The sequence below is a fragment of the Rhipicephalus microplus genome, chromosome X (assembly GCF_043290135.1).
Source record: "Rhipicephalus microplus isolate Deutch F79 chromosome X, USDA_Rmic, whole genome shotgun sequence".
NCBI lineage: Eukaryota > Metazoa > Arthropoda > Arachnida > Ixodida > Ixodidae > Rhipicephalus > Rhipicephalus microplus.
In genome coordinates this window covers 417,451,611-417,470,295 of record NC_134710.1, presented here as the reverse complement: position 1 = coordinate 417,470,295, position 18,685 = coordinate 417,451,611, and the positions used below count along the sequence as shown (strand labels likewise).

The 18,685-nt window shown below is 43.9% G+C and overlaps 1 protein-coding gene across 1 annotated transcript in view; it reads left to right on the top strand.

Moving 5' to 3' along the window:
* The first annotated feature begins 637 nt into the window (after positions 1-637).
* Positions 638-18,685, top strand: part of LOC142776507 (uncharacterized) — a 78,083-nt gene continuing 60,035 nt past the window's right edge. The window contains exon 1 of the mRNA XM_075880311.1: positions 638-885. Coding sequence (XP_075736426.1) covers positions 817-885 — 69 coding nt within the window. The 5' untranslated portion in view covers positions 638-816. The remainder of the gene's footprint in view (positions 886-18,685) is intronic.

Here is an 18,685-nt window from a genome sequence, read left to right as displayed (position 1 = left end):
AGAGGGCATGACGCCGCGTCAGAAATCCCCGCGCTAACGCGCAGCAACGGTTGCGTGTGGTCAGGCGTTTAGTGTATAGCCATATAAATTGATGTGACATGAGGAATATCAGGTTTGCCATATCCAGCTCCACTGCAAAAGTGTTATAAGTGAGAGGAATGTTGCCTGTGTACTCAAGTTAGGGAAATAAATGTCGGGAAATTAGTATATCTGTCGTAAGTGTCAGCTTTGCTATAGAAACAACATTTAAAAATCAAACACGACAACAAAAGCCACCTTACAAAGAATCGATCCCCGTAATGCTCTTAATGAGTTCACAGTTCATTTTGAACGGACCGATGGTAGATAGCCTGCGTTCCCTGTCATCCTTGCCTCTTATCTTCGTACTAGTCTACAATGTTGTTTGTAACATTATGTACGCACTGAATGATTCATGGGCGCAACATAGATTTCTCATGTCTGCATGTTTGTACGTTTCTTTCCCGCGTTGGTGTTATCTGAAACGCTCTTGCAAACTAAAATGAGACACACAATGCGATAATACAGCACAGAGCGCCGCACAACTGCGCAACACATATAACCTAACAAAACGCCACATTGTCTTGTCAGGTCCAGTGAAAGACGCCTGGCTATCATAAATATCGCGTGCATCAACGTCTTCTTTCTGATGCAGCAACGTTTCAGACACGTGATTTTTATACACTCACTTCGAAGCAGTCTCGTAGGGCCAGATGTGGTATTTCTTTAGTGGAAGAGGGATCCAGTGGCAGTGGCGCCATGTCCTAAGCTAGTGTCTACGTGCAAGCAAGGGTCATTATGGATGAACGTTGCAGTCAACCCGTCGACGTTAACAATGCTGAAACCACAACTCCAGCTAGACCTCGGGTGAGTTCAAGAACGTTTCCGTGATATTATCCGTCTGGTCTAAGAGGTTCATAGATGGGGGGGGGGGGGGGGGGGGGTTGCTGGCAGTTTTTCTACTTTCCTATTTAACTACGCTTTACGTTCTGTTTACTAGCGTAAAATCAAGCCTTCAGATTGTCGCGTCATTTCATGACGTAAACATACAAGTGAGCCTAACTTTTTTTACGTGTTCTTACGGCAACATCAAATTTCAGGACAACTACTCGTTTCCCCACTTGCGGAAACTGGAATGGATACTTTCAAGCAAATGCTGAAGTACTATGCACGTGCTTGCACGATCCTTGACGAGTATAACACAGTAGCCTAATCGGGCCCATTTGGCTAGCCTGTTCAATTGTTGATCTAGTGCAGTTGGCCACTGGATGCCTTAGCTGTGCCGCAAGCTTGCGTCAAACAATGACCGTTTCAACCAGTTCTGGCATTTCTATCAACAGCATTGAATTCCAACTGTGCGATTTTGATGTCGGCCGCAGCGGTCGCATTTCGATCGAGGCGAAATGGCAAATGCCCATGCACCGCGCGATTTCAGAGCATGTTAGAGAACAACAAACAGTCGAAATTTCTGTAGCCTTCCGCTACAGCATCTCTTATAACGATATCGAGGTTTTCAAGCATCAAACCAAAGATACTATCATTAAGTAACAACTGCACCGTTATTCGACTCGGAAATTGTTCAGATAATAAGAGATGGCTTGCACTGACGTCACTAGAAGCACCATGTTGGTTAACCTGAATGCGCACACAAGGTTTTTGACGTCACAGTTTCATGTTATCGCATTATCACGTGCAAGCTGTCTCGTTATTGACGCTCAAAGGCCAATCGCATTATGGCCACATCATTATCATTTCGAAGCAGGCCAAGCACGATGCAATTATGCTGACTTTATGTCGTCAAAGCTGCCTTGGTGGTGAACCAGTGCGTTCTGGAGCTGCGACAATGGCGTTGCGTGCAAGCCAGTTATTATATGTCAGTAAAAAACGCACATGATCGCGCTGCTGCACAGTTTCTAGACGCTGATGCTGAGAAAAACAATTATATATGCATCTTTGTTTTGTAATAGTGAGCCTTGAAGAGACACCCGTTGCGCAATTTGAATGGTTTATGACCTGTTGTGATTGTGTGCTTTTAGCATGCAGTATTACATGTGTTAAGAAGACCACTCTTATTACGTCATTTTTGTAATGGTTTTAGTTTTTTTTTACGCATGGCCCTGTTGAATACCTACTTGCAAAGCAGAAGTCTTGGGTTTGATACTTACTCGAACATTGTATTTTCATTTATTTATTTGCGTCTGTCAAACTTTTATGTGTACATCACTATTTTACAGCGAAAGCTAATATGAAACCAAAGCACACGTCGGGCACGGTTCCGTAGGTGTCCTCCACCGCCGGTGTGTCCGTAATCACTATCGCACGAAATAAGAAAAAAACTCAAATAATAAAAACTAAGGACAATCTGGACTTTGAACCCGAGTCCAGTGCGTACCAGCCTGGTATTCTATTGCTGAGCCCCGCCACTGCTTGTGACTGATTTGCAAACTTGCCTTAGGCAGATCTGATTTCAGAAAAGCAATGGCGTTAATATGTAATGAAGCGTTTTAGAACTGCAAAGGAACAACCAAGAGTCACAAAGCGCGAATTGCGTAACGAGTGGGCCATAGAAATCTCCAACCAAACACAAAAGCTTGTTTTCGATCACGTATTAACTGTGGCGCATACCCACTTCATTCAAATTCTTCATCGTCTTCAAGTACTGCATGAAACAGAAAAATCGCACGAAATTCATTAGAAGTGTTTAGCAGACACCACGTTTTCCTAAATAATGACAGAAAATAGCTTAGTGAAGGCCGATCTACTACACTAATATTATGATTACTTATGACGTAGATGGTACCCAGAAAGTGCGCTTCTAGCATTTACCCAAGGAGCCTTTAGGAAAGGCCCTGGAGGGCCGCTCTTCCACCTTTCGTTGTGACTGGGCTGTGAGTTCCTTGCTGTACTGGCGATTTTTTTTTTTCGCTGACAGCCAACCACTTCAATGCTACATTTTCTGATAAAGGGGCTTTTTAACGCTATCATGTTAAAACGCATTGTCTTGTTGCTTTGATGAACTCGGTGGTGGCGATTGTTACGGACTTTCTTACTGTCACATTACGTTCAGGTGGACATAGAAGTGATTCCATGTAAAAGTGGACAAATAACTGCCGGCGAACTTCGTACCTTTATTTACTTCCAGTACTGTACACATTCAATCCTTCCCTCAATCCTTCCCAGCTTTGGAACTATTTCCCGTTACGATTTCTCTAATTGCATGAAGAACTCGCTTCTCTTTCAATTCAAAAATTCGAACATGATGTTTTAATATTGGTGCCCTAAAACACCTTTTCAAATATTTATAGAATGAATTCACTGGAAAATTTTGCCTCTTGAATTCAACGCCGAAAAATTTTTAAGAATCCGTTCAGTGCGAGTGAAGTTACAAAGATGCTGCAATTGCATTCTTTCTTCTCTAGTCCCGACTAAAGCGCTGAAAACTAAGCAGGAAAAGATGGCAGGGGCAAAAAAATACGCCATGTGCATTTCGTGAACTTGAGCACTTTTTTCATCAAATGCGCGGCTTTTCAGTGGGATCGCGCGTCCATATGTAGACAAGTTGCGGCTCCCCACAGATTAGTCTATTGATGAAGGAGCGCGCCATGTTTAAATCGGGCAATGGCTGATAGATGGCTTTCTACGAACAATTTTTGATCGTCTTGAGTCATTTGTTGAGAGAATACCAATTATTTTTAGCTGATTTTGATCATTTATTTTGAATTCCAGGCAGTGTGCTGCGCTATAATATAAAGTCCGCATGTTCTTGAGAGCCTCCAATACAGATCGGCAGTGCTTTATGACCATGCTCAAAAAGTGTTTCAGGGCCCTTTCAACGTTCCCATTTAATTTTTTACCAGACTTTTGTGCTGTACCTGCTGGATAATCACGAGGCTAAACAAAGTAAGAAGGCTAGGCTAATGCTCATTTAGGGCTACATAAGTTTTACGAGTTTATCAATGGCAGTGGCAGCTTATGTGTAGATAAAATGCTTGTTAGAAAACAATACTAGACCAACTTTTAGAGGTCACAGGCCTTCATACAAATATGTCTAACAGGAACTTAGGCATCGTGTATTACAAGCGCAACACATATGGCACTTTTGACATCAGCGTTGAAATGCGCAGTTATAATAGCGCACTTGAGACATTAACACAATCACTATAAAACGCTTGTATTGACGAAATTATGGTGTGGGCATCAGCCTTCTTTTTTGTGAATGAAATACTATGTGCGTTCATAATTGAAAATTCGAGATAACTACAAATAAATAATTAATAAGAACTACTTGGAGTGTGAACTCAACGTAAGCCATATAAACAACAAGCAGTTGGTGGTTCTAGCAAACAGTCAGGTAACTGCTTGAAACTGCTTCGGTAGAAGATATACGAAAATTCCACGTCCCTTGGGAGCCGATGGTATGCGAATCTTGTAAAGGGGAAGAGGACGTTGTTGTGGTTATTCAATTCAACGAGTTATTACAAAATGATCCTAAAGATACGTACAGCTTAGACCTTAAACAATTGCATGTTTACGGTTACCTAATGACGCCAACAGGAACATGGGTATTAGTAACACCAGAAGCGGTCAGCTGATATGTAGTACTTTTCGCAGCGAAGATGGCGGCCGTGGACATGGTTAGACGAATCAGCTTCAGTAGATGGTGCTTCGCTACAATTACCATTAACTCGCCCTGACGGCTGCATGATAGGAGTACGCACCTACTATTTACAATATTGGTTAGCAGACACTAAAACTACAATGAACGTTTCACGAACGTTACGGTCTACTTGAAAAAGAGTTCCGAGACCTGGCCATCTTTGTCGCACATAACATCGGTTGTCGTTTCCCTGTTGTGTGGTGTATTGTGTCACTACCTGCCAGTTGATTGATAAATCAGGTGCGACCACAGATTGCAAGTGCCCCCTGGCAAGCAGCAAGCTGTCGTTTTTTTCACCTTACATTCTTCAGATCCACTCGTATAACACAATAACCGTAAACCATGGTAGAATACTTGATTGCCACGCAGAATGCTGGAGTTCTATTCCTGTCGGGGCCATGAAATCTATTCTGTTCTTTTGTGGGGCCATCGCTGCTGATTAGGGGCGAAGATTCCTAGGGCCGACCTATCGTGCTCCGCTACTGACCTCCAGAAAGACTTCAAATTGTTGATACACGAATACACATCCATAGCTGGTGTAGTGCTTAAAGCTTGTAGCACTGAATTTCTTCTTGGAGGTCTAGATAATGCAAAACCAGTTGGTCCTGATTGCTTATCAAATTTTGTTTAAATCTTATGCCCATGCAGTTTCTATGTACTTGAAACTTTTTTTTGAAGTTCCTCAAAACGCAGTTCTCTTGCGACTGATTAAAAGTAGCGTCAGTTGCTTCTACATATAAATGTGTGTCCCGCGCAATGCTGCGAATATTTACCACCCTCTTTTACTCACTTCTCTGTGTAGTAAACTTCTTGAACAAATTTTATATACTGCGATTGTAAAGCACACAGGTAGTAATTCCTTATTAAACTCTAATCAGCGTAGATTTAGGTAGGGACTATCATGCATCGCACAACTGGCAGATTTTAGGCATGTTTTAGCAGCACAGGACGACAAATACTTGGTCGATTGCATTTCCCTCGACTTTCAAAAAGCATTCAACATAGTTTTGCACTACTTGCTGCTGCAAGACTAGCCTTGTATAACTGTCAGTTCGAGCGCACGAAAAAACAGAAAGGAAGAGAGGACAAGCGCTTTCTCGCAACTAAACTGCTTATTAGAAAGGCAAGAATATATAAATAGGCAAACAAAAAACAACGCATGCGTGTGCAGGCAAAAAAGTACACCCGTTGCACATCGAGAACACAGGGTAAAAGAAGAAAGATTACCTCAGAACATAATCTATAAAAGCAAACTCTTTATCGTGCAGCAAAACAGAAGGCTGGCTACGCATTGTTCCCCTCTTTTTCTTATCTTAAAAGCGTCTGTCAACTCAAGAGTTAATTGATTGCGAGATCGAAAAACCACTTCAGTATCCTGAAAAAGAGGATAACAGCCGCACTCTCTGCAATGAGCCGCGAGATGCGATGCACCCAAGGATTTCAAAGAAGAATCGTGCTCTCTGAGACAAACATTGACGCACGTTCCCGACTGACCAATGTACACTTTACCACAGCTAAAAAGAGTCTTGTAAACAACGCCCATTGCAAGCCTCCTTTCATAATGATCACCAAGTTAATTAGAAGCGTTGCTGAACATTTAGATTAGAGGTGACAATATATAGTTGCAAACAGTGAACAGTCTGAAGTAACCATAGTGGTACGGCAGTGATACCCTAGGGATTAGCTCTGAGACCACTCCTTTTGTTATTGTATATCAATGACAGTGATAAAAACATAGTTTCCTGTATTACGCTATTTGCAGACTATTGCATTTTACACTGAGAGATTACCTCTGAAACTGACTGCTCCCTGATCCAAATCGACTTATGTGCGGTATACGCGTGGTTCCAGCGATAGGAAATCAAACTAAATCTTGAGAACACTCTGTGTATTAGGTTCTCAAAAATAAAAACAGGTGAACTTTATTACAATTTAAATGGCTCTACGGCAAAAATCATACGTTAATAAAAATACCGAGGCAAACTCCTCGGTATTTGTATTAACGTATGATTTTCTGCCCCTTTCTACTAAGGAATTGGTATATACATTATACTGTGGGTAAATCTTGCCAGAGCTTAAAATTGTTAAGGCAAAAACACGAGATTTTCCACAGTAAACCTGGCAGTTACTATTGAAATCAAACTTGAGATAAGCAGTGGAATACGCATGTTTTGTGTGGGACCCTTCAACAGCATCAAACAAAGATTAGAAAAATTTCAGTCTATGGCGGCGTGATAAGTGCCTAATGTACAGTCGCGGTCACTGTTAAAGAGACGCGGCACGTGGGGCCACTCCCTTTGGGCCACCAAGTGGGTGCCACTTGAAGTACTGCGGCGCAAGCGAAATCAGTGCCAGAGGCGAAGTTGGTGGCGTTTAGTCTGCTACGGCGCCTCCTACTTCACACGAGCGTTATCTAGGTTACCCCGTTGGGGGCGAAGTGGGAAACACCGTAGGAGACGACGCGCAGCTAACTCTGCCTGTGGCACTGATTGCACTTGCGCCGCAATAGTTCGCATGGTGCCCGGTATGACACTCCGCATAGCGCAGCCATCCGTTTCGTGTTCTCTCGAACCAAAGCTGCCACTGACTTTCACATAAAAGTCGCCAAACAATCAGCAGAAAGTCGGCCAATGTCACCATTTTCTTGAAATATTGCCAAAAATGGCCGCTGTAGTTATATTTTTCATTCCTAGTAAAACATTTGCAAACTACGTGTAGCCCCATACAAAACAGTACTATCGATAACCTCTAAATTATATTGACAATTTTCAAAGCCAGTCACCTCGCCCGGTTTACTATGGGAGAGCTTGGTTCGCCTCAATCTCTGACTAGCCGTGAGATTTACTTGGTGGTGCAAGGACTACACCCGTTATGAATGGAACGCTCATGACAATCCTTCCATAGTGATCCACTGAACACTGGAAAAACAGAAATAATTTCTTCAAAGTACCGTGCACCATTCACAATGCGTGCACCAAGCTTTCTGCGTGGCCGAGTTTACGCTACACTTTAGCCTCACTGAAGTTGCTGAAGGCCGCTCAAAGAAGCTGACTTTTTGATGTAACCGCAAAGTGGGTTAATAAAAAAAAATAAACTGTACCTAGTAAATTAGGAGGTACTTCAGTAGTGACGAAGTCGACAAGCTATTCAGAAAAGTGGACTCTATGGTCCGAACACGCGGCCTAACTATCGTCTAGCCACTTCAGAAGCCAAAGCTCAGAGTAAGCTTAAAGACCTTAAAGAACCTAGTTTAATACAGCAGCATCGCGGCACGCGAAGCAATTCACTGACTAGCACTTTGCTGGTAGGTTGCTGGGGAACGCACTAGCACCTGTGTAATCTAGTATAATTGACATGTGGGGTTTAACATCTCAAAACCGCCACGTGATATAATTAAAAAGTGGGACAGATGTATCGAAGTGCGCAAAAAGTGTGCTTTTTTTCTTTCTTGAGGATCCAACAGAAAAAAATATAATGAAAAAATGTTGCTCATTCATTAGGAAGACACTATGCACAAATTGAAAAATTCAGTAGATATGTAAGCCTTAAATCGCCAAAAACTTACCACGCCGCCATTTCTAATTGTAGGTCGCCACGAGCCTCTCAAATTCGCTGATTTAGCGAAAAATAGCCACCAATGGCAACCCTGCCTTTAACAGTGGCTGTGACTGTACCGATGTACAACAGAAAGTTCATTGGGACAGAATCTAAGCTGAAATTAAAATAGAAGTCTCTGCAGCACCGAAGGGCGTGGTTTCGACTACGGCATAGAATATGTTTTTCATACTCAAATTTCCCGTGGCATATACATTGGGCAGCCTCACTACAATTCAGCCCGCAAAGATCATGAACATCATAATCATATGGTGGTTTTGGGACGTTAAACCCCACAAATCAATCAATCAATCAAAGATCATGAACAAATTAAAGAATATAAATGTAATACATCGCGCTTCAGAAAATTTTTTGAACGAACTATCAGTCATTGGAGTCTACTTTTTCAGAAATTAGAGAAATTTCTTCTCTTGATTCACTCTTTTCCGCAAGAATAAAATGCTCTAATCTTTCGACCACTAAGCCCTATAAATTCCGAGTCTGTGCCTGGCAGTCATGATCTGTACCATATCTTGGTTGGTAACTGTGTTGTTTTGTTTTAGTTCTTTATTTGCCCTTGTACTGAATCATTGCCTAATCACTATTTGCATTGCCATGAACGTTTTTGGCTCCTGCGTTTTTTTAGTATTTTCCCAGTACACAATACATATTGTAACGTGACTGCGCTCGATGCAGCTGTGTATCTTTGGTGTCTTGCGTAATCTACTTTTTTACACAAATTTATGTTAACCTGCAATTTCATGTTCGTTCTTTTCTTGTACTCAGCCTCCCCTCCCCCCGCTCTACTGCTTGTATGGGTGCTCCCTCCCTAAACGCTCCCTTCCCTGTATCTCTTATACGTATACGCAGTGATTCCAGTGGCGTTGTTGAGTGGTTCTAGAAGGAAGAAGGCACCTAATTTCTGTCAGCCTCTTAAGCGGCTTGGCGCAGTGCCTCACCCTCATTGCGCTTTCGCGTCCTCTTGGCCTCATGCTCCTCTCTTACGCTCTCCCCTCGCCTTGCAGTCCCGACGCAAGAATCGCCTGCAAACCTAAGCTCGCTCCCTCTCTCTCTTTTAGGCATCTCTCCCCGCAGCACGTTACACCCAGTGCGCATGCACGTCCTCTCTCTCTCCCCTCCTAAGCACCCTTTTCTGTCACCTCGCAGTGCTGACGCAGGCAGCGTCTTCTACCAAGTTTCTTGATTGAAAATAACTCGCGCTGCACAACCACTCACTGGCCACTCCGTATATATAAGCACTTGATCTTGCCCTCCAAAGTAGTGCCGGTGGGGACACTTCTCTAGTGTGTTGTTGAACTTTACTACCTCCCTGCGTGCACGTAAACTGAAAGTGGGCAGCGAGTCTTTGTTTACTATCAGAGTCCTCTGTCTGTCAATACCCATTAGCAGCGATTGGCATGTTCCAATAGAAAACACCGGTCCTTACCTGCGTGTTTTACTCCTCCTCAGGCTTCTCCCCTGCACAGCACCACGATTAGAGCCGCACCATGAACGCCCTCGCCAGTGTAAGCGTTAGCGCCCGCTGCTTCGCATCAACACATGGTTCCCTTTAGTGGGATATGGTGTAATTTTTTTCTTTTATTGTGCGCTGCATCGAGTCACTTCTCTGCGTATCCTTCCGCAACGTGTGACCGGTGTTCATTATTTTGTCAATGCACATAATAAGTATGTACAGAAGAGGTCATTTGTTCGCATAGGTGTCAAGGGCAGCTTTTAAATTCAGGGAAAGTGCAGCAGCTTTATGAAAAAGTAAACACACTGCAAGGTCGGCGTACCACCAGTGGTAAATGTGCATATCTATATATCGCTTTGTTACGCTGGGGCATTATGAAGGCTAAAGTGCTGCAAAAAGTTTTACTGAGATTTAGGTGCACGTTGAAGAACCTTAGGGCTATTAAGCTGGATGGCCCAGGTTTGCCTCGAGCTCACCCAACCCGGTCTTGGCAGGAAGACAATGTGAAGAGGGATAAAGCAGCATTGGATAAAGCTACTATAAAAACGCGGGGGGCGTTACAAGAGTATTTGCGGTTTTTAGGCGGCTTACTTAACAACACTACGTGGCCAAACGTCAGTGGCAGCACCCGCAAACACATAAACAGTGCAGCAACAACGCCAGCTTGATTGTCGCACTATCTTTTTTGCCACACTACGTCGCTTCTCTCGTATACGTGCTCACGGGCATTTCTACTCTCTCAATCAACTTTTTTCGTTCCACCAGCAGCATAGAAATCTCCACTCTCGAAGGCAACAAGTGCGCACGCACAGTACTCTCGGGTAACCCCGTTCGCATCTGTCGAAACTTCCTGATGAATCAACATTACACGTCTGAAGATTTTTGGTAGTGGTGAATCTGTAGAAACATGGTCTCTGCAAACTAAGATTAAGATTTCTCGCCGCAAATGCCACTAGGAGAGTTGCGCAAATACTGTGAGGGCACTGAAGGCGTATGACGTGATCTCGGTAAAACTGAATGCCGTACAGGGTGCGTTCCAATTATTAGCCAGTATCATCGACGGTCTATGCAGACCACTTAGAAGGCGGCACAAAGCCCATGATGTCCGAGAAATGGAACACGTCTGGGGGCTTCTGAGCGATGAAGCGCCACCTCGTGCGGAGAAGAAAATTCTGAGATAAACGTAACTGTTGTGACTTCTGGCTTAGTACGTGTTCAAATCTAAAGAAAAGTTACTCACATTGAGCATCAGGAGAAGTGTCTGGTTGTGTGCAGACGAACATTCTGAAAGATTTTATTCATCCGAGCGATTCGCTGAGTAGCCATCAGGTTTAGACAGTAAAGTATCCTGCATTGTCTTTGTCTACGATGCCATCTTCTCGGAGCTGTGCATTCTACCCACTAGGTGGGAATTCGATTGAGACTTAAGATGGCCGCCGTTCATTTAGCTGTCTGGTAATTTATATGTGAAGTTTAACGTCCCAAAACTACAATATAAATTTGAGAGACGCCGTAATGAAGGGCTCCAGAAATTTCGACCACCTCGGGTGCTCTAACGTGTACTCAAATCTGACACAGGAGTCCAGAGCATTTTCGCCTGAATCAAAAATGCAGCCGCTGCAGCCACAATTCGGTTTCGCGACCGGTGGGTCAGCAGCCGAGTACCTTAGTGAGTAGACTAATATGGTGGGGCATTTAGCAGTCTATTTAGGCTCCTACAGTGAGTATTAGAACACACCCGCATTGTGGCCACGTGAAGGTTTAACTTTTAATTCTTCTTGCGTGTGTGCATATAGTCTCTTCAATTAAACAAAAAGACAAATCACGCCACTCGCTGGCTTTGCGGTGTGAGCACTGCTGCTTGTCAAGGCCAAACGCGGAGGACCAACACCATCTTAGCTGCGGGCGTCTGTTAATCAAACTGATTTACCTCTGAACTCGCGTACAAGCTCGTCGAATCTGTAGAGACTCATGTTCAAATAGGGATTGTCATACTGCTGGTGTGACTGTGAAGCATCTCATGTGGTGGACTCTAACAAGCATTTCCTTTGCATGGGAAATAATTTTGTCAGCATGCAATATTTCTGCAATGCTACCACCATTGCAGGAGCTCAGACTGTCTGCTTGGCATAGTTTGGAGTGAAGAGAACGTCTGTTCACTCCATCATGACATTATTACATAGGTTTTTTATGCTACTTAGAAACTATACTTAATAGACAATGTACTTATTAGAAAATAAAATTTTAAACAGTTTAAGAAGGGTAATTATCATATAACTAATTAACCCAGCCATGGTTATCATGATCTTTGGGAGCAATACTCCAGCTTTGTTCTACAAGGGATGATTTCATCAGTGTTTTTTGGTCATCATGGTGCTTGTCAGGTCGTTATTAATTTTACATGGCTTCATTAGCTTTCTTTTAGTAAGGTATGGTGTAATTAGCTTGATATCAGCATCACTCAGGCTTATCACTTGCGCCATAGCATGATATGTCATCTAGATAGCAGAGACAAGTGCGTCACTTCAGGCTGCGTAAGATGCCATTCATCATGCGTTCAAAGATGGCAGACGCATAGCAGAGCGCGAAGGGCATTACAGTGAACTCGTACAGTCCGTCTGGTAATGGAAACTTTTTTTTGAAGCAGTCAGTCTCAGCCATAAGAATATGTGAGTAGCCAGAGTGGAGATCTAGAAATAAAATTCCTGTTTCTTGCAACCGTCTAGTATCTCGTCAATTCGTAGCGACGGGTACGAATCCTTTCGGGTAACCTTGTAAAGCCGGCGATAATGTAGGCAGAATTCTATCGTGCCATCTTTCTTCCGAACAAGGATGACACGTGATGCCCAGGGATTGTTAAAAAGTTAGATGACACGACGTTTAAGCTTGCCGTTATCCTGGTCACCAATAACGCGCCTTTCAGTAGCCGATACTTGGTAGAGATGTCGATTGGTGCATAGCTCCCAGTGTCAATAGTATGCGAAACAGTCGTTTTGCGGGTGAGTGCCCTTGCTTGGCAGTAAAGAGAGAAAAAAAACTGCGAACGAGCGAAGAAATTGGTCTCGCTGCGTGTCGTAAGGTCACTGGCTATACTTGATGTGAAAGATCGCCGTATTGGCCAAGAACGTCATGTATCGAGAGTGGTCATAACAGCGCAGTAGTCCATGTTGTGTAAACTTGAAGATCACCCCAGTGGCTCAACTTTGCTTAAGGCTTCCTGGAGGCTTGGTCGATAGATTGCAGACGTAAACCTCAGAGGCACCACAGTTGAAATTTAGGACGGCAAATGTCAAATGTAGTGATCGTCCGCGAACTAGAAATTGAGACTTCGAGAAAATTACGTTACCATCCTTTTAAGAGCTACAAGAAATACAGACACTGGTTGTAGACTTGGCAGCTACGATAGTTTCGTCAGAAACTGTGCTTTCGCGACAAGGTCCACGTCATTGATAACGTCTGTCGAAAGGGGAAAAACTCTTGTTCAGAGCAGGCGCAATCGACGATTGCACGATGCGTAGAGAGGAAATCCCAGTGTAATATGACGTCGTGCGAACAAAACGGCAACACGAAAAATTCGATCACAGCAAAGGCATCTTCGACGACGACACGGCCTGCGAAGGCGTCAATTGGCTCGACGTTCTACGTGTTGGAAATACGAAGGAATCGTCAAGAAACTGACTTCATGACTTTTGCGCTTTGGCGGTGAATCCGGGCATCAATCGTCGAAAGGGCAGCAAATGTTTCAATAATATTCAGCAACAAATTCCTTCAATGGTGAATTCAATAACGTCTTGAAAGAAATTTGAGATCATTTCTCTGGAACCGAAGGTTTTGCCTGCTGAACTGCACAACTTAGTTTTTCTGCCGCACACAGCTTCACCATAGCTGCATGGAGGAAAGAAAGAGGTGGTGAGGAGAATGCGAACTGTGAAAGGGAGTCGCGTCTGGGAGGTATTAGCATATCAGTAGTCGTCTGAATAACTACCGTGGGGTTTACGTGGGGCATACGTGTCCCATGGTGGACGCACATAGTTGTAGATGTTCGGTTCTCGAATACGATGATAACGTGTTAGATGTGACACAAGGCATCAATAATACAGAACGACGGTTGCCTTTTGCGCACCCAGGATCGTCGGCTCGTGTGTACTGTAAGACCAGTCTGGCGGGCAGGTATCCTGGGGGGTCGCATAAGCGGGTGACATGGGCCGCAACTTTGGAGCACAGGCAAGGAAGCTACTGCGGCGTATGTCAGAGGAGCAGATGCGAGAGCCTGCTGGAGGAAAGGCGAAACTTACCACATGGTCCCTGATGGTGTTTTGGAGAGCAGACACCAAAGGGGAACTTGACTGGAGGTGAACAAGAGGCATCAGCGAAAACTGGCGAGGGGCCTCTTAACGAATGAAATTTTTAATCCGTAGCAGCAGCGATGAGTTATCAGGGGCAACAGCCAATCCCGATATTGAAGTCCCCTGTAAATGAGTGTCGGGTGGCTGCGCGTTGTTTGCGCAGCTCATCAAAGCTTTGGCAAACAATGACAAGTTCAGATACTGTGGATTGGTACTTCGCCTGCAGAATCTGAAAGGCGTCATGTTCAATCTCTTTCAAGATATGTCTGATCTTATCGGAATCGGCCATTCCGACATCAGCGCGCTTACATAGATCGAGAACATCTTCAAAGTAACTTGTGAATGTCTCACCCTTCTGCTGTGCACGACAAAGCAAACATTGCTTGGTGCGAAGCCTGCGAACAGCGAGACGCCTGAATACCTCCGTCATGTTTGTTTTGAAAGGAGCCCATGTCGTGAAGTCACGTAGGTGGTTTTGATTTCACATGCTGGTGGCACCGCTCAAGTAAAGTGGCAGGTAATTGAAGTTCCCGGCATTGATGATTGATGACGCTCACCCGTTCATCTTCAGCGAGCCTGTCTTCAACTTTCTCCTTTTTTGTACCGTTGAAAATTGGTGGGCCGCATTGACACGATGGGCCAGGGCAGATCAACGTAGGCACCAGTACAGTCAGTTGTTGCTGTGGTTGGGTTGGTACCTCATCCGGGATCGCAGAGGCTGTGTTGAGTTTCCAGTACTGAACTTTCAGATTTTGCTCACCCAGCAGCTGCACCATTTGTTACGTGGTTTATTAAGATGCGCAGGGATTGCAATATTGCCGGAAGAGCAGGCAAGGCACAGCCAGGGAGCAAACTGTATGATCGAGCCAGCTGATGGTGATGCGTTTTTGTATGAGCGTATCTTGTTCCTCACAAAGAGAACAAAACACAAGAATTGCTTATTGAATGTTATACAAAAGTACTTGGCCATCTATTTTGCGTACCATTTCAAAACTGTGTTGGGTATATGGTCTGCACCTTAAGCATATGCAGCTTTTAGGGATAGATGGATGAATGAATGTACCTAGTCATAAACTTAAGTACTCTCGGTATGTGTTTAAGATTGAATTTAACTCACGCCTTGATTGTTACTACCAATCAGTTAGCCGCCTCCTGGTAATTTCTACCCGTTTAAGGTCTATTTTGCCATCACTGTCCCTAAACCTTAATGCTTTCGAAAATTCCGCGCGATTATCTTCGACTGCAGGGTGGAGCCCTCAATAGCACATTATCAAATATTCAGCCATTTCCTCCTCCTCTCCACAGGCACTACTTACCGTGTCTGTGTCTACGTATTTGGCTCGGTACGTCTTGGTGCGCAGTCCTCTCGTTATGACTTCGAACAGCCGTGAACTACCCCGCAAGTTATCGTAAATCTTTTGTTTTGCAATTTCCTGCTTGAAAGTTTCGTACTTGCAGTGATGATTTTGTAAGCATTCTAATCTTTCACATGTTCCTCTCTGTTTCCTCCTCCTTCTTTTAACCGATGTTTCTTTTTCGCTGGGTATTCTGTGCTTATCTAAATACTTGCTTGACAATTTTCGAGTTCGCTGCCCCCATTTAGCATTAGGACTCTTCTGGTACAAGTAGCTGAGAACGTTCCTAGCCCAACGCTTCTCTCCCATTTTTCTCAATCACTTGTCTCATTCACTCTTGCTGCTAGCTTCCCTGCTTTCGAACGATGCCGATCCCATATCACCCTTTACGCTCTGATCTGAGGTATTTCTGTGTACTCCCAAAGCAAGTCTACCTATGCCACATTGTTCCATTTCCAATCTTACATGAATATCTGTTCTCATGCACAAGGCTGCATTACCGAACGTCTTTTCCAGGACCATGACAGCTTTCCAAATTACTGTCAAAATGTCATACCTATTGTAGTTCCTCCTTGCCCTATTTTTCATTACAGCTGCATTCCTCTGACGCTTAGTTATTACGTTTATTTCGTGCTTCCTTGGGAACTCGGCGCTGTTATTTATCCATACGCCCAAATGTTTATATTTATCCACTATTTCTAGCGTGACTTCCTGTATCTTACGCGCACTGCCTTTGTTATCATTAAATGTTATGATTGCCATTTTCCCATTAAACTTCGAATTTTACAGATCTCCCTCATCATCGCAGATGTCTATTAATCCCTGCAGGTCTTGCTTGTTGGCCGCTGATAATACTTTATCTTCTGCATATATCAATAGTAGAAATGACTGTTTAACGTGTTTTCCTTCCTTGGCACAGAAGAGGCTTTTAATGCAACGTTTTCAATGCAACGTAATTCTTTTTAGACGATTAAAAAGTGTAGAGGCAGAAAAGCCAAAAATTTTTATAGGGACACGTTCTAGGAGCAGTGCTGCATATCAAATTAGCAGCATAGTTAGCATCCAGGCTTTTGATTCTGTTCCCAGGACGAATGAAGTTTACACAATAGGACCCTGTGGAAGCTACCAAATTGACACCTTGTTTTTCGGTACAAAAAGACCGTTCTAAAAAGCTAGACGTTATAGCTTGCACATTTTTCCGCGATATAAGTAGTACAAAGACTAAGCTTTCGTTTTATTCCGCAATCATGCTTCTTCGTGTCAAAAATTGGTTCCAAATGCAGTTTTCTGCAAGACAGTGGCGTCTTGCACCATAGTATCTTGATAAAACCAATATTATTGCCATGCTCCCGGCTGGCGTTATGGCGGAGTTGGTTGAGGGTCCCAGCTGGCAGCTCGCGCGTGGTCAGTTCGACGCGGTGCGGGTTCGAATCCAAACTATCGCTGCCTTTTTCTTTTTTTTTTATAGCATTTCTCTTGCTGGTTACGGCGGTCGGCTGCCGATCCGAAGGACGTGGGTTCGATCGTGACCACGGCTCTAGCATTTCGAGGTGTAGGCGACAATCATAGAGTACTTAAATTGAGATGCCTGTACTGTGTACACTATAGTTGTAAATTCACGTTAAATAGCCTAATATATTCAAAATTCCAGGCATCATCCTCTGCCGCAACAGAGAATGGGAAACGCCTTCTACGCGCTAAGCGCATGCTGTAACCTGTAGGGCATAACTTTTTTTAATCCAGTCCTTCTCTACGGCGTGCCTCATTAACATATCGCAGTTTTGGCTCGTATAGTTCCAGCAAATATAAATACTTGTGAGTGATTGCTGAAGACTTAGTGGCTTGTGTTTTTTTTTTTTTCGTTAAAACGCTGCACCCAAAACTATTGCTCCAGTCCCAGTTTGTTTCTGGGAAAAAAGCAAGTAGTTATCTCTTGTTTTATTATTTATTTCTTATTACGCTACTTGTTCTTTAAACAAATGGAGGGGAACCATAGGTTTATTTAATTGTAAAATCAGCAAAGCCACACAACTTGAATTGAAGGAAAGCATAGGGGAAGCCATTTGAATTATATTTATGCGTTTTAAATACGCACTATATTTTTAGACCCACTAGCAATGGCAGAACAAGCACAAAGCTTCTGTTGCCGAATTGCTTTTCTTTCGTTTTACATGAGCGGTGTTCTAAACTTTGGCAAACAGCGGCGCTTTTCTCTTCCGAAACAAAGTCATCATGAAGAATTACGGGCTGAACACCACGGTACAGTGCGTCATAAAAAGGCCTCAGGAGTTCCATGTGCGCGATCTCAAGTTTTCACATTGTTGATTATTACATTAGAAGAAAGGTCAAGTGGCTTAACGACCGGGGTTAGATCGAGGAGTCCAGGGTCGCATAACTCAGTCACGGGCATACGACGCTCAAAGGCTTCAAGGCATCTCGATGGTGTACTTGAGGGTGCTTACCAGCAATGACGTGAGAGTTGGATCTCTGGCGACCTTCTTCAACGCTTAGCAGCTGTGGGGAAATGCCGTCGACTCACTCACATAAACGAGGAAAAGATATTATAAATAATAAGTGGTATTTCGCATCCCAAAACTACCATAAGATTATCAGAGACGTCGTAGTGGAGAGCTCCGGAAATTTCAACCACCTGGGGTTCTTTAACGAGCCCCGAAATCTGTGCACACGGGCCTACAGCATTCTCGCCTGCGTCAAAAATACAGCCACCACCGCCGCAAGATTTGATCCCGTGACCTGCAGGTCAGCGGCCTAGTGCCCCTACCACAATACCGCCGCGGTGGGGCTAAGAGTGGAAAGGAGGTATTTCGCATAACGTACTGGAGGGCTCGAGTCCTTATAGGTAGAACACGGGAGACAGTCTAGTCGTGGCCTACGTAGGAGTGTTTAGGGCGTATACATCATGAAAAAAATCACACAGTCCCAGTCATAGCAATCAGTGGTGATGTACATTATCAGCATATCATCTAATGTTCGATTAGATATTTCTGTTAAACCATTTTTTTCATGATTGTAACTGGTGGTGATCGGGTGAAAGTTGTTGCTCGTTGCTAGAATTGCCTAAAAACGTCAGATGAAAATACACGTCCTTCGGTCAATAAGCTGCTCCCGTATTGCTGTGTAATAGTGTAGTGTGCATGGGCGTGCGCGCGAGAAGGGTAGAGGGGGCGGTCGCCCCCCGCCCTAGTCTTCTAAAAGGGAGGCAGGAAATCTGCTCTATAAA